At 39.3% G+C, this 15,004-nt stretch overlaps 1 protein-coding gene across 3 annotated transcripts in view; it reads left to right on the top strand.

Annotated features, from left to right (window-relative positions):
• The first annotated feature begins 1,498 nt into the window (after positions 1-1,498).
• Positions 1,499-15,004, top strand: part of TEX10 (testis expressed 10) — a 59,891-nt gene continuing 46,385 nt past the window's right edge. For 2 of the 3 annotated variants that reach the window (XM_075744596.1, XM_075744594.1), the window contains exons 1-6: positions 1,499-1,623; positions 2,075-2,210; positions 5,044-5,232; positions 6,049-6,755; positions 12,574-12,817; positions 14,816-14,928. In XM_075744596.1, coding sequence (XP_075600711.1) covers positions 5,053-5,232; positions 6,049-6,755; positions 12,574-12,817; positions 14,816-14,928 — 1,244 coding nt within the window. In that variant the 5' untranslated portion in view covers positions 1,499-1,623; positions 2,075-2,210; positions 5,044-5,052. Of the gene's footprint in view, positions 1,624-2,074; positions 2,309-5,043; positions 5,233-6,048; positions 6,756-12,573; positions 12,818-14,815; positions 14,929-15,004 lie in introns of all 3 variants that reach the window. The other variant, XM_075744595.1, reaches the window with a different exon arrangement.

Here is a 15,004-nt window from a genome sequence, read left to right as displayed (position 1 = left end):
TGTTTTACTTGTGCCAGAATTTTAAAGTAAAAAAAAAAAAAAAAGAAAAAGGGCATTCTCTTTTCCTAATGATGCTTAAACGATGTTGCTGACTATTTAATATAATACATTTTAATTGTTTCTCACAGTAACAGCAAGGCAGACATCTGGGGTAAGTAGAGAATTAATAGAATTAAAGCTTAAGCAATAGCAAGAAAAATTAAAGCAAGAGAGAATCAATTTTTCTTTTAGCTTTTCCTTAGTTTTACACATTTTACTCAGAGACCAGAGAGCTTTGGGGAAGTGATCTCTAACAAGAAAAAGCAGAACTTGTACTCCTCTTAGAAGGCAGAAAGTGGAAAGGAGAAGGGTTTTCACAGGTGACTTGATAGGAAACGAAAAGTTCTGAATGCACAATAGAAGACTTAAGGTGTGGTGTAAATTGTGATGTCTGTTCTAGACAGGTAGGGAAACATCCTCCTCTTCTTTCACTTCTAGGATTGTGCTCTCTAATTCTGGCATAAGAATTCATGACCCCTTTTGAAGTAGCAAGTTCACTATGTTGTGAATTTGATCTCGGTATCGGTGTACAAAATTATACAGCATGCCTGATGGTTTGATATTGTGTGTGAAACCTGAAATGTTAATGATGACTCTGCATTGCCTTCACTGAAATGATCTCTTCTAAATGTTTTCTGAGTCTATAAACACAAATCTTGGAATTTGTTATTATTAATGCATTCTTGTTGGAGGAAATGAGATACAAATTGAGAGCTGAAGTAGCTGGACTCAAAGAAAGCATGAAAGTGATCCTATTACTTACAACAAGTAAAAAGCCCAAGCCAAGACATCTCTCATTCTAGTAATTAAAATGATGTAATGCCTTGTGTGCTGCGATGCTGACATCTTAAAAAATGCTGTTGAACTGTTAGCAATCATCTGTGCTGGTTCAAATCAAAGCAGTGTGGTGTAATTCCTTGAAGTGACCTGGCTGAATTGTTCTCCTGGCTGCTGCATTAAGGTAAGATACCCCGGTACGCTCTGAGGAAGGAGGGTGAGAACCGACGTGACTTTAAAACTGAACGCCTCACTGCACGAGCAGCTCCTTCCAGTTAGAGACTTTGTCAGGCCCCCAAGGGGAAAACCTGTCTCTCAGTATCTTATGATGCTGGCATAAGGGAAAAAAAAAACAACCCCACAACCTCATGAAGTTCAACAACGGACTGCTCTACTATGCATGTAAAAAATGAAGATCGTTTGCCTGCCGTCGTGTTAACAGATTGCTTTGCCACCAAAGAACTTTCACCGCGGAAAAGGGAAAACCTCCGGTAACCCGTCACCCGACCAGCGCTCGGGAGTACACCGCTTCAGTGGAAAGATAAAAACCCATCTCCGCAACCCGCTCCTGTGGCCGAGAGACCACCACCTTCCCTCACCCCGAGCGAACGACGCCACCGCAGCCCGCTCGGCTGAGCTCGTCGTCGCCGCGGCTGCAGGTGGCGCCATCGCCCCGGCCCTGGCGGGGCGGGAAGGAAGCGCGCTCCTTCCCGCGGGGGGCGCTCGCTGGTTGCAGCCGCTCACGTGGGTGGCCGTTTCCGGGCAGGTTCTCGGGGGCGGAAGGGGGCTCGCACTGCCGCGTGGTTGGTGAGTGGCCGGTGCGGCGCGCGCGGGGCTCAACGGCGCCGTTGCCGTTCGGGAGGAGGCGGGGGCGCCCGGCCCGGCCCGGCCCGGCCCTGCCCTGCCCACGGGCGCGGCCAGGGGCCGCCGGGCTCGCCCTGCCTTGCGCTAACGGCCGCCTTTTGTGTGACCCACCCCCTTCCCGTACGCTCCTGCGCAGGGCGGCGGGAAAGCGTGAGCACAGCCGCGGGCGTGCCGGTCCTGGGAAACCGGCGGCCCCGGGCGACGTTCGTAACCCCCTGCCCCACCTCCCCTGGGGTTACGTGCCGCCGCTCGCCCCGGCGGCTTCCCTCGGCCGCTTCCCTCGGCCGCTGCTCCCGTCTCGCCTGCCGCTGGCGGAGCCCGGCGCGGCTGTGGGGGCTCCCGGGAGCCCCGGCACCGGGCGGGCACTAACGCGGTTTATTCAAACGCCTCATAGAACGACTGATGCGGAGCAGCTCTTCGGGAACCAGCTGAAAGATGTCCCGGGACGGTGAGGAAGGTTGTTTAACGGCCTAGAGCTGCGGGAGGAGCCGCCGCCGCCGCCTCCGCTTCAGCAGCGCGTTGGCTTTGGGGTATGGCGTTTGCGGCGTGGCGCGGTTTTTGGTTGTTAGGTTTTGTGGTGACTAGGGATGTGCTGTTCGGCGCCGGAGCCTCAGAAAGTTAATTGCGAGTAAGTATTGCCCTTTGCCGGGAGAGAACTTGCCCAGATGGAAATCTTTTCTCAGATGAGAGGAGTTAGGGCACGCACCTTGCCTTCTGGTTTCTCAGGCTTTTCCTGATTGCTTGAGCTTGTAAATACGCTGGTAGCAAGGTTCCCTGCGGATACTGCCTCAAAACTGCAAGGGAGTAAACTACAGGTTGCTTCTTTTGGTTCCGCTCTGTTTCCCTAGGCCTCACGTAAGGACGGCTGAGCGACACTCGAAGTAGCTTCTGAAAAGTGCTGCGTACGGCTTCACGTTAAAGGAAATTAGTATTGATTTGAGGTTATTTTAATATTTTGGATTGTAGAACTGTATTAGTGCAGAAACTGCTAGGTGCACTTAGCTCAGTCCTGTTGGAGGAGGGCCAACTGAAAATACGGTTGAAGTCAAAAGGCAAACAGTTGTTTCAGCAAGAAGTTTCATTAAAATATTTACATAACTTCATAAGCTGTATACAGTTAACATCGTGCTACATAGACGCTGTGGTGTTTTCAATGGCTTTGGTTTTGTAACCATTTTATCTCTGATTTAGTTGGTACATATGAATGGGAAATGGATATGTTTAGATTTACACTAAGTTATTTCTAAAGCATGCAGTGCAATGTAAACGGCTTCTTTTTTTTCTTAAGAGAAAGTATATTTTATAAGCCACCTCCTTTAAAATAACTTAATTGACTTTGGTAAGTCTGTGTGCACCTGTATTTGTACAGTTTTTAATGCTATTTGGAAGCCAAACATTTCATCTGTAGAGAGAGATTTGCTAAATATCTCCATTAAAGCAAGCTTTGTAAGTGGAAATTACATTCATGTCAAAAGCTTCTAGCTGTTTCTGTATCTCTTGCAATCAAATAGTGAAAGTCTTGCTGTAATTCTTTCCTAAAAGATGCATATGGTAAAAATCAAAAGCTTATAAAACCGTGGTTGTTATACTTGGACAGTAAAGGACATTTTTATTTTGGCACCAAACTCCAAAGTTTTTTTTAAAGCCTTTTCAGTTGATGGGTTACTTATGTCAAATTTACGCTTCAGTTAAAGTGGTCTTGCAGATAGCTGTTTTAAGCTAGCATGTGAAAAGCAGAAATCGAGTAGTAGTCAAATGTTTGTATAATCAGTTGTTTAAATTGTTTTAAAAGAACAGAAAATGATAATTGGATTTAAAACACTTCTTAATCATTATCCTGATGACGTGTATTTGAAATACTGTCATACAGCACAAATTCACAGTTTGAAGTCCATTGGGAAAATCAGCTGCAGAATTCTATTTTCTAGAGTGAATGATGATCATGTCCACCATAAAGGAATCATTGTTTGGATATTTTACTTAGAAATTTCTGGATTTAGTTGGCTGTATTTTCTTTTTCTTTTTTTTAGTTAGTTTGGTCTTTAAAATTTGAACGTTGTGTTTGCAACTTTTTTGTATAGTTCAGATATTAAGAATTTACAAAACCTAGTTACCCAAATAGTAGTTTGAGAGAAGAAACAAAAAGTTTATGTACCTGAGAACATGGGCTTTATACTGTGTACAATGGGATCTGGAAGCATTCAGATTTCCAGCTCCATAAATTACCTGTTATCACTAGAAAGTTGTGAGAGGTTAAACCTCAACATCATAATGGCTTTGAGCTTGTCTCCCTCTTCCCCCTTTTACATTCTCAATAACTTCTACAGCCACTTCTAGGAGTAATCAGACCATGGATTCCTGGTCTTAACTAACAGAAATCTTGGTGCAATTTGTATGTGAATGTTAAGTGTTGTGACATCAGCTTCTGGAGTTTTGTTATGAATGAATTTAGAATTATGGAGATGAAGGGAAGGAAGATAAAGGAACCAGTGGCGTAGTGTTTGACGGTTTGTGTGTGTGGAGGTGGTGTGTGTGTGTTTGTTTGAAATCTGGTAGAATTAAGAGTACTTTTATCAGTACAGATATATCAAAGCCAAAAGGTCATTCAGAAACTGAAATGTGGGTTTTAGTTTGTTTTGGTTACTGTATGTGTATGCTAGTATGTCTGTACGACTTCTAAGTATAGCTACTCATACTGTCTTATTGCTTATGCCTTATTAAATATAGTTTAGGTTTTCAGTCTCTCTTCATATGTGCCTGTTTAATCTCTTCCCCCCCCCATTCTTTCTGGTTACAATTTTTAAATGCACAGACTGGACTTTAGAGTGTGTAGTGAAAGCTTTCTTAGATTCTTGTATGCTGCTGTTAGCAGTGAAGGCCTGATTAAACCCATGATTTCACCTGTGCAGACTGTGTGGTATTAATGATTGAGTTGGTAAACAAGGTACAAATTAAATGAAACAGTTCACTGACCTCTTTTAGCTTGCCAAGGATCAAGTATGTAAAAAAAAAAAAAAAAAAGTTGCTTTATTGGCAGGAATTTCTTAGAACAAAACGAACAACTTAATCTGATAAAGCAGTGGAACGCACAGTTATTTAAGTGAACTTTTTCAATAAAGTAGCTCTCAAACCAAAGACAACCAAAGGAGCAGCAGAATGTTTTCTGGACACTAGAACAACAGCTGTACTGTATCAGTCTGTATGTCTGTTTAGCTTAGCATCTTGTTTCAGAGGCAGACGCTAGTTTATGCATCGGAAAAAGCATAAAACCAGTAGCTTTTGTTAGGAAGTTGCTGCTCTTCGGCAGAAAAAAATATTTGTACTGTATTTAATCAAGTTAAAATTCTGAATGTCTTTTTGCAGAGAATCAGAATGACTAAAAAAAGGAAACATCAAGAAGATTTCCAGAAAGTGAAATTAAAAGTTGGGAAAAAAAAACCTAAACTAGAGAATGCAACTGATACTACCTTCAAAACAAAGGCCATACAAATTCCTGAGCAGCTTAAAGAAGATGGAGTGCTTCCTACACAAAATAGAAAACTTAACATAAAGGTATACTGTGACATGACATTCTGAAATAACAGAAGATTACTTGTCATTTATCTAGGTTTACTGTTTACTAGAGTTTGGGAAGAAAAGATTTAGTTGAAAGAGAACCAACTTAAAAAAAACCCAGCAGAATATCCAAATACCACCTTTCTGTCCTTGACAATAAGTTGACCCGTGATTTTAATAAATTGCTGGACCAGCATATATATAACTCAAGGGAAAGGTTTTCAGTAGTGCAAAAGCTACAGTTGCACACTTATTTAAGTGTCTAGGATTAACTTTCTGGTTTTGAAAGTCTTGGATCATAACTTAAGGACAGGGTTTTAAAAGGGAGACTTCCCGAGATGACGTTTTTAAAAACATTTGTATTTCTTTGGGGGGTGGTTCTGCTTTTCTTCTTTTTGTGCGATCTATTTCTTGCAGCTCTGTTTAAACTGAAGAAAGCTGTTGAGACTGAGAAGTCATAGTTCTGCTTTTGAGAACAAGTGTGAGAGGACTTATTTTTGGTCATCCCTTTAAGTCAGTAGGGCTGTGCTTAAACTTAATGAGGATTACCTAATTACAATTACCTAATTCTAATTACTTGAAGGACAAGTCATGGTATCTTGTTTTTCCTGTCATTGAATTTTGATTATTTGTTCAATGTTACGCTTTAAACTAATATTATATTTGTTCTGAACATATCATGCTGCTATGAACAGTGGTACCTTGTGAGAATAGATTTTGTGTTTTTGAAAGAAACGTGCTGGAAATAGGTGGAGAAGTTTAAAGAACTTAAAGTAATAATGATAACAAGTGTTTATGTTTCTTTCCTTTTAGGATCTGCTTTCACAGATGCATCACTATAGTCCTGGGGTGAAGCATAATGCACTTCTTGGGCTCAAAGATCTCCTGTCTCAGTATCCATTTGTAATTGATGCACACCTTTCAAATATAATAAGTGAGGTGGCAGCTGTGTTTACAGACAAAGATTCTGGTGTCAGAGGAGCAGCTGTTCACCTGCTGCAGTTCTTGGCTTCAAAAATAAGAGCGGAACAGATTGCTCCATTTTTTCCTTTGGTAAGTGCCCATCTTTCCAGTGCCATGACTCATATCAGTGAGGGGATTCAGGAAGATTCATTGAAAGTCTTGGACGTTTTATTGGAAGCATACCCAGCTCTTCTCACAGACCGCAGCAGTATATTGTTGAAGAATTTTGTAGAGCTTATTTCTCACCAGCAACTGTCAAAAAGACTGAAAAACAGAGAAAAACTTTCCTGGATGCTCTCTGTTAACCCAAATCGCAGAGTAACTTCTCAGCAGTGGAGGCTGAATGTACTTACCAGGCTCAAGAAGTTTCTCCAAGCAGTGGTAGATGGATCCAGTGAAATAGAGGATGAAGGGCTTCAAGAACAAAAGGATAGCCCTCATTCTGTGAGGAACCCAATATATATAAGTTGGAAGGTCCATGCAAATAATCAGCAACATATACAACTGTTCGAAAATGGTGGCTTACGACCAAAGATCAACTCATCATTTAGACTGAGGTGAGAAAATGTTAACTGATTGGGGAATTATTGTCAACTGTACGATTGCAATGTTAAACTGTGGTTTGTTGCTGTTGAAGGCAACTGTTTAATTTTTAGTGTGGGGTTGTCCCTTAGCCATATTTTAGGATATTTAGCATAATGTGCAGTCTTATTGCAGTGACTTGAAGATATGGAAATACCCAGCAGGTAACTGCTATACGTATATCATGAATTCTGCTGTTACCAAATAAAAGCTTTATTTTATGCTATTTGTAGTAACTTTGGAAGACCGTCTCTAGCAGGTTTTTTTTTGAATGCCAACTGAGGACTACAGGTTGTTGCAGGATATCAAATGACCTGCGGGCAAGCAGGCAAATTTCTTTACATTAAACATAAGCTTGTTTCTTACACTATGGTAATGAATTTTACTGAAATTTTGTGGTTTTACTTTCAAGAGTCTATCATAAGTTTAAGAGTCTCTTTTCTTTGAATATAGCTCCTTTTAAAAAGGACAGCATAATAAGATGTCTGACTGTATAAAGTTCTGCTGAGTTTCCGATTCTAGGTATTTTTAATCAGTTCATCAGTTTACATCTTCACTATGGATAAAAGCTGTCTCATCTGAGACATGTTTATGAGTGTGGAAGAAAGCATAGTGTGCTTAGTCACACGCTTGTGTGTTTTTTAGTAGTGCTCTAAATAGATATGAGCTGAAGTTAAGGGAGAAATAACTAACCATTTTTATTTATCTTCCTCCTTTCTGATTCACCCGTTCCTCAAACTAAAGGGGAGTCTCCCACACCACTTTAAGGTACCTTTTAAAGATTGGCATCCTCGTGTATATACGTTACTATAGACGTTACATAGCTGCTGGTAGGAGACCTGGAATGAACGACTTGAAAAACGGAAACTGTTTAGCCGTTGGACAGCACTTCTAATCCATAGTTATCAAGGTGGTTTGAAGAGAAACCACAATCCTTATTTTACTGCTGGAGGAGACTGAACAAGAGGTAGAAAGCAGTTATACCAAATTCATCTAGGAGGTCAGTGGCAGAAAAGGGTATAAAACCCACTGCCTAGTCCATTGCTATGTCCATCTCATATCTTTGAATGAATGATGTGCAGAAGAAGGTGTTCTCTTTTAATACCACAGGTGTTGGCCTGAATTAGCAGGTGTTTTCCATCTCTGTTGTGGAGACACAGAAAGGACTATTCCATTCCCACTCTCCTAGGCTTCCTCTCAGTAGATAGCATATTACTTGTGGTAGGTACAGGAAATTTATATTAAGCTGAATAAAATGTGCAGCTTATTCTCATAAAAGTGGTTGTTAACATAGCATAAAAGTTCAGTCATGACCAACAATATCTGCTGCAGGTAAAGCTTTAGTTGGAAACTAGACCACTGATGCCCACTTGAGGCAGGGGGAGGGTTTCACTGCTGAGCACGAAACAGTCCTATGGACTTCATCTCTGCAGTCAGAAGCATACAATCGTGGACCACCGTTTATCAGAGGATTTTTGTATTTTGCCCTGAATGATATGCAGTGTGTGATATACCATACCCTGTAATAGCTGAAGATGCGTTGTATCCAAGGTCTAGGAAAATAGACTTTACATCTGATGTCACCTGAATTGGATTCGGCTTTTCTGAGGAGCTAAATTTTGGTGAAACATCGTGATCCACTTGTAGTTATAAATACTTTCAAAAAGGCGTTTGCAAGCATGAGGAGGAGCCAGAAGAATAGAAGGAAACATTGCTAGAATCCAAGGCGAGATTGGCAAAGCAAAATGATGGCAGCAGAACAGAAGAATGGAAGGAGAAAAGGCATCTGCAGAAGGTACAAAAATGTTCTCATTTTAATGTATTTGCGCATATTTTTGGTGTATTCATTTTGCACAAAGGGCCAGTACAGCTTGTTTTAATGGATATCTGTAAAATTCGAAGACTGGAAGTTACTGTGGTAGCTTTTGTATTTGTCACTAAAATCTTTTCTAGTAATCTGAAGACGTATAATTCTGTCTCTTCCAATCCCAACTGTGGCCTTCTACAGGCATTCCTGGGCCTCTGCTGTGGCCATTACTGCGAGGACAGAAATTACTTCTAATAAGCAGTGCAAAACGTCTGTAATGCTCCTTGAGTACTTCCAAAATCTCAAACAGTGTGTGTGTGTTCTTGTTTAAAGAAGTCAGTGCGCAAACAGCCAAGTCCTAACTGTAGCTAGAGTTGACCAAACCACAGGTAACTAATTGCAGTGTGTATGTAGTGATGCGGCCATCAGTAATAGTGCAAGTAAGTTTCAACTTAGTTCTTTAAAAAGTAGGGTTCCAAACACCACTAATAGTATGCTAAAGTTGCCACATCCTTTTAGTCTTGCAAGTTCATCAGGTAGGGATGACACCTCATTGATAACCTAGTGATTGCAGAAGGGGATTTTCAGAATCAGCTAGTAGTATTTTGGTATGTTTAGTAAAAAGTGTAGATTCTGAGCTTGGAATGCTGGATGGTTCAACAATGCAAATCTTAAGACTTGATTATTTTCTGTGTGTGCTAGGTCTTCCTACTGTGTGTGAATGAAAGATTACAGTGAATTAGGACACTATTAGAATATATCCTCTGCCTTATGTGCTGACTTTTTTGCTTTTTGCATCAAATCATTTCAGGTGTGGAAAAATGGAAAGTCTTCACAACTTAAACATGGTGATACCAAAGTGTGTGATTTTTTTTTTTGGAATGGAAGTGATGCTGAAGAGAAATAGTAGAGCTTCTGTTTCTGCTGAGAAAGGACAAAATGCAGCCGCAGTGAAAAGCAGAGAAGACTTGAGAGACAAAAATGGAAGACTAAGCATAGTGAATAAATATGTATACGGTGTGACCTGTGCATCAGAAATGGGGAAATACAGTCCACCTGGTGTACTGAATGTTTCTTTCCTGCAATTGGCAGTGCACACAAAAAAGAAGAGGAGGACAGTTACCTGGCTTAGAATTTGAACCATAAAAACTTACTAACTTCCAATGACTTTTCCTGTTTTAAGCAGCAGAAAGTTGTTTCCTTATTTTTTGTTTCTTTTACACTTCCTTGACATCCCTTTGCTGAATTTATGTTGTCCTTTTACTGTCAAATAGCAAATATGTTATGCAGTTTTGTTCTGTTTCGTCCTGCTTCATGAAAATACTGGAGTTTGAAGAAAAATGACATCTTAAGGGGTACAGAAATATCTTGCAGCTCCCCTTAGTAGTATTTCATACTCATATGGAGGTAATATGTTTTGTGGTGTTTGAGAGCCACCTTACTGTTAAAGAATAGTGATAACAGATATGTGACAAAAAGGTTAATACTTTAATTGACATCTAACCCTCCCAGTTCCAGTGAACCTGTATTGCTAAGGATATTGCATTAATCAAATGCATACTGCACAGATTACTGTAATATTTTGTCATCATCTGTTCCTGGCAATCAGATTTTATTTACTCCTTTCTAATCTTGAGTATTTGGAGGAGCCTTACCTTGAGAGATGGGGGCTTCTTTTGCAAGAGTACATGAAAGCTATGCTAAGTATTCTTGCCCAAATGCTTTTGGTAGCTGGGTGGAGTATTCCTTTTGGCATGGATTCTTCCTTCTTTTTCCATCCCTTGTTTCTGAAAAGTGCTGAAGTAGTTGGGGGGATGTGTGTGTTGCCAACTTCACAAGTTTCGTGCACCGTTCATTGTTTAATGGGGAGATTTTTTGTATTCCAGAAATCAGTTGCTTGAATTCCAGAGTTCCACTGTAATATCAGGTATTATTTTCAGATAAATGATTACAGACTACTACTTCAGAACTATTTCAGCCAATTACTGACATTTCAGAATCTTGGCTGAGTGTGTAGTCCTGTCATGGAATAGCATTTACAGGACAACCTAACTTTTTCAGCGAGGTTATGGTCTTGGTATCAACTGGCTTGCCCAGTGACACTTCAGAATTCATTGTGGTTGTAACTGGAAGATGGAATTTGTCTACTGTGTCTTTAGATGACTGAGAGTTAAATGTCTAAGTTTGAACCATTCACCCTAAACTCACTTTATAATCTGAAAGAAACTGATGTCTTTACCGCACTGTCTGCAGCCATAGAAGGGGCATAGAACAACAAAAAAGGGACAAGTAAGCCAAACTACATTGACTGCATACATTGATTGCTGCAGTTAATGCTAAGTTTTATACTGTTTTAAGATGTCTCATAGTCGTAGTAGGTACTAAAGATAAAACTAAATTTTTTTTCTTAGGACCAGTTATGTTTCCGCTTGTCTATTTTATTTTGTGCTGGAGATCTAAATTCTCTCTCCCATCTTGCCTTCATTGAAAAAGAGTCTGCATTTCTCTCTCACTTTCTTATTATTCTTTTGCAGATGTCTTCTCCCTGCTCCTTTTACAGGTTGTTTTTTTTTTTTAATACCTGGGTTTGTTTTGGTTTAATAATTTTCTTGAGATAGCAATTTCAACTAGAGAGAAATGACAGAGTAAAATTTTCTATTTTGTGCATATTATAGATGATTGCAACAGCATGAGAAATGTAGCTTGGGTAATTTGGAAATGACAGGATGACCAGAAAAAACTGCTTTACCTCTTTAATCCAATATGGAATTAAGATATTTATAAACAGAACTTCTCTGCCTGTCTGTGGAAAGAAGGCAAATAGTTTTTCAGATCCTATTTTGGGTGTATATGTGAAGAAAAATCACTTGGAGAACATTACTGAAATAGAAAGGAGTGTAACAGGAGGTTCAGCGCACCAATTTTGTGTATATTAGGAAGTTGGCATTATGATAGAAATTCCCTGCTGTGAGTAAGAAAACAAAATCATCATGGAAAACAATGTCAGAAATCACTTGAAATTGCTGGGTGTTTTGTTGTTGGGCAGTTTTTTTGTGGGCTTTTGTTGGTTTTGGGTTTTTTTTAAGGGCTCTTGTTATTTGGAAGGCCTTTCAGAAGCTTCTGTGTTGCTTAAGAGTTATTCTAGGGTTTCTTTCGTTAAAGAACCTTCTTTTTGAAATGGATACAAATTGCCTGAATTTATCCAGGAGCATGATTTGGTGATTTCTGCTAAGCCCTTGTGAAACACAAAGAAAGTGTGTTATAAGGGGCCAGGGCTGGGGGGGGGGGGGGGGGGGGGAAGTAATTGGTTTCTGGGAGATGTTATTTTAATTTAAACTATATCTCTTCATTTTTATATAATTGTTGTTTAATTTCATTATCAGATCATTTTAATAATTTTCCAGCTAGTTTCTCTCTGGAGCATTATAGTTAAACATCAAGTCGGTTAGATTTTCTGCAGAATGATTTTTATTTTTTTACCCCTGTTAATATGAACAACCGTTATGTTTATTATAGCTGAAGATGGTTATTAACTGTAATAAACCTCATGCATTTGACAATACTTTTTTAGTCAGTTTCATTATTTTGCTTCAAGGAGCTTAAAACTTAAAGCTTTTTAAATTTTGTTGTGATGAGTACAGTGAATTCTTACCTGTTGGTTGAAGGTGATATGATAATGCAAATCACATTTCTCCACTTTACAGACTTTACATATAACAATGGAGAAAGAAACACTGAAATCTAAGTTGTTGTTACAGAAGCACACAAACTTGCAGGGAGGCTCGGGAGCAGGTTTGTTGTAGATGGCTTCAACTCCCTTTTTTTTCTTACTGAAATATCTAGTAAGCAAGCAAACATTTAATGTGTTGAGAAATTAATTTTTCCTGGTGTTCAGAAAACAGGAAAGTGGTATTGCTGTAATCTGTTTTTAAAGGTGTGATCTTTATCTTTTTTCTTTTTTTTTTTTTTTTGCTTTTGTCGTTTAGGTCTCTGGCAAGTGTAATGGACAGTGCAGAAAAAGGCCTGTCCTCGGCTGAAAACTTGAAAGGTTTTATTGAGATAATAATTCCATTACTGATTGAGTGCTGGATTGAAGCATCTCCTGCACAATCAGCTCCCATTCTTGGAAACCTTTTGGAATCAGAATATCAACAGCTTATGCAGCAAGTGCTTAGTATAATACATTTATTGTGGAAACTCACAAAGCGACATGATGAAACATACAAAATGGTAAGGGAGAAGTGATCTGTGGCATATTAATGAGAGTTCTTTGTTTTGGAAGCTAGTGATTTGGTGATTGGAAGTAGTGGAAATATTTTATTAGAGAAGCAGCCTAGGTTTTGAGTAAAATTTGAGTTTGGATTTGTCAAATCTCTTACTGTAGAAAATAATCTGTTGAACTGAGCAATAAGTTCACCAGTCGTCTTCAGGATCCTTGACAGACTGCAGCGGAAAAGCTTTTGAAACTGAAAGTGATATTGGAAAAGAGGAGCATTCTGTCTCCCAGATAACGTCTAGAATATAAATTTGAAGAAAGCATAGATTGTCGGTGTTCCTTGTTTTTACATGTTGAAAAATTTTATATATTGGAGGGGATTGGAAACAAACCAACCCTAAACCCTTAGAAAGGTAGGGGGTAATGGTGGTATGAGATGCTGTAATTGCTTGGTGCAACCTACATGATTGGTAGTATCACAAGACTCAAAACCTCAGTAAGAATTTTGGAAAACATCCTTGAATGTTTTTGCCATAATTATTTTGTCTTTTATAAATGAATTGCTATTTTTTTACTTTTGCTGCTCTTCCGAAGATTATCTTTTTTTTTCAAACTGGAAAAAGAACACTCTTCTCTTTCCATTTTGGCTATTGAGAGTAGTTGGAAGGAATGTCTCAACCGCTCTTTGTTCTACCTGTGTATAGGACTGGGTCCATTTGCTAAACAAAAATCTATGTATAGAATAATTATTGGAAGTCATTTGTGGAATCATTCCATTAGACCAGAGTTATGCAACATACACAGCCTGAGGGATGAATTCAGTGTGTCCAAACAAAACACCCTGTTCCCCTTTGATCTTTTCTAGAAGGCCTCTTGGAAGTAGACAGACAGCAGGCTGTTGGCCAGGTAAATACGAGGGGCAGCGTGCTGCCCCTGGCCTTGTTTTGGGTACTGCCAAGCAGCTGCCCTTAACAATGGGGTGCCTGCATTTCAGTCACATGAAAGGTACTCCTGTGTCAAGATGTAGCTGGTTTAGGTACATGCAGTTGCATGATGACCTTAGGATGTTTTGGGGGGGGGGGAAATCTGATGTCTATACAACTTTTTTTGAGCATATTGTATTTTAGATAATATAAACTGTTCATCTTACTTTTCCCTTTATAGTCACCTTTATGTATAAAATGCATTCAAACGGCTCAGTTTGAAAATGGAAGCTTTGCTTATTTACTAGCCATTGGGTTTATGGTCCAAAGTGGTTATTAGAGACGCTTTGGAAAACCACTGTGAATATGCTTAGTGGAAACCTGTTAATCTTTGAAATAGCTTAATGGTCATTCTCTGTACTTATTACTTGAATATCAAAAAGATAATTCTGCCTGGCCAATTTCATAGCAATGCAGGCTTCTTTTTGTGGTGAGTTCTGCTGGACAGTTTGTGGAATGGTGACTGAGTGTCTGCTAACCCACAAAGTAAAATTATTTTTAAATACTGAAAAAAAATCCTTTTTCTGTAAGGGTGGCCTTTCTACTGGAAAATGTTTTGTCAGTGGACTTTGAACTGCAAGTACACTAATGATGGGGAAAGATGAAGGCAGTGTCAGAATATGTCTTAATGGAAAACTCAGGACAGTCACTGCAAGTAAATCAGAGTTCACTCTGACTTTACCGTGATAAATTGATATAAAACCACTTTCAATTCACATCTGTAACTCACTTGGTTTAATATTGAATATACCCGCATTAATACATGCTAAGAAAATACACTGGTCCAGTTTGGATTAAATATTGTCACTCAACCTTGACTTATAATTTTACTCCCTTGTTTTGTGGACCTTTAGGTTCATGCACAGGACTTCACATTTACTTCTGAACATAAATATATTTGAAAACTTGCAAACAGAAGCTAAAGTTCCTGTCTTCCATTGATTCCAGTAATGGATTTTGGAAGATGATTGCATTGATGTATTTCACTTACTACTGTGTTCTCTGTCTGTCATCTGCTTTCCGTAACAGGAACTATGGCTTCGAATGAATTATCTTGTTGATTTCAAGCACCACTTCATGCGCCATTTTCCCTATTCTTTACAAGAAACAGTAAAGCACAAAAAGAAAGATCCATGCAAAGGGTAAGAATAAAATCAGTGTGATGTTACAGCTTTTAATTTCCTAAGTGAGACAATGTGAGTCATATGCTTTATCCAG

This window comes from Balearica regulorum, chromosome 2 (genome assembly GCF_011004875.1).
Source record: "Balearica regulorum gibbericeps isolate bBalReg1 chromosome 2, bBalReg1.pri, whole genome shotgun sequence".
NCBI lineage: Eukaryota > Metazoa > Chordata > Aves > Gruiformes > Gruidae > Balearica > Balearica regulorum.
The sequence above is the reverse complement of the archived record's forward strand: the minus strand, read 5'-3'. Positions and strand labels throughout refer to the sequence as shown.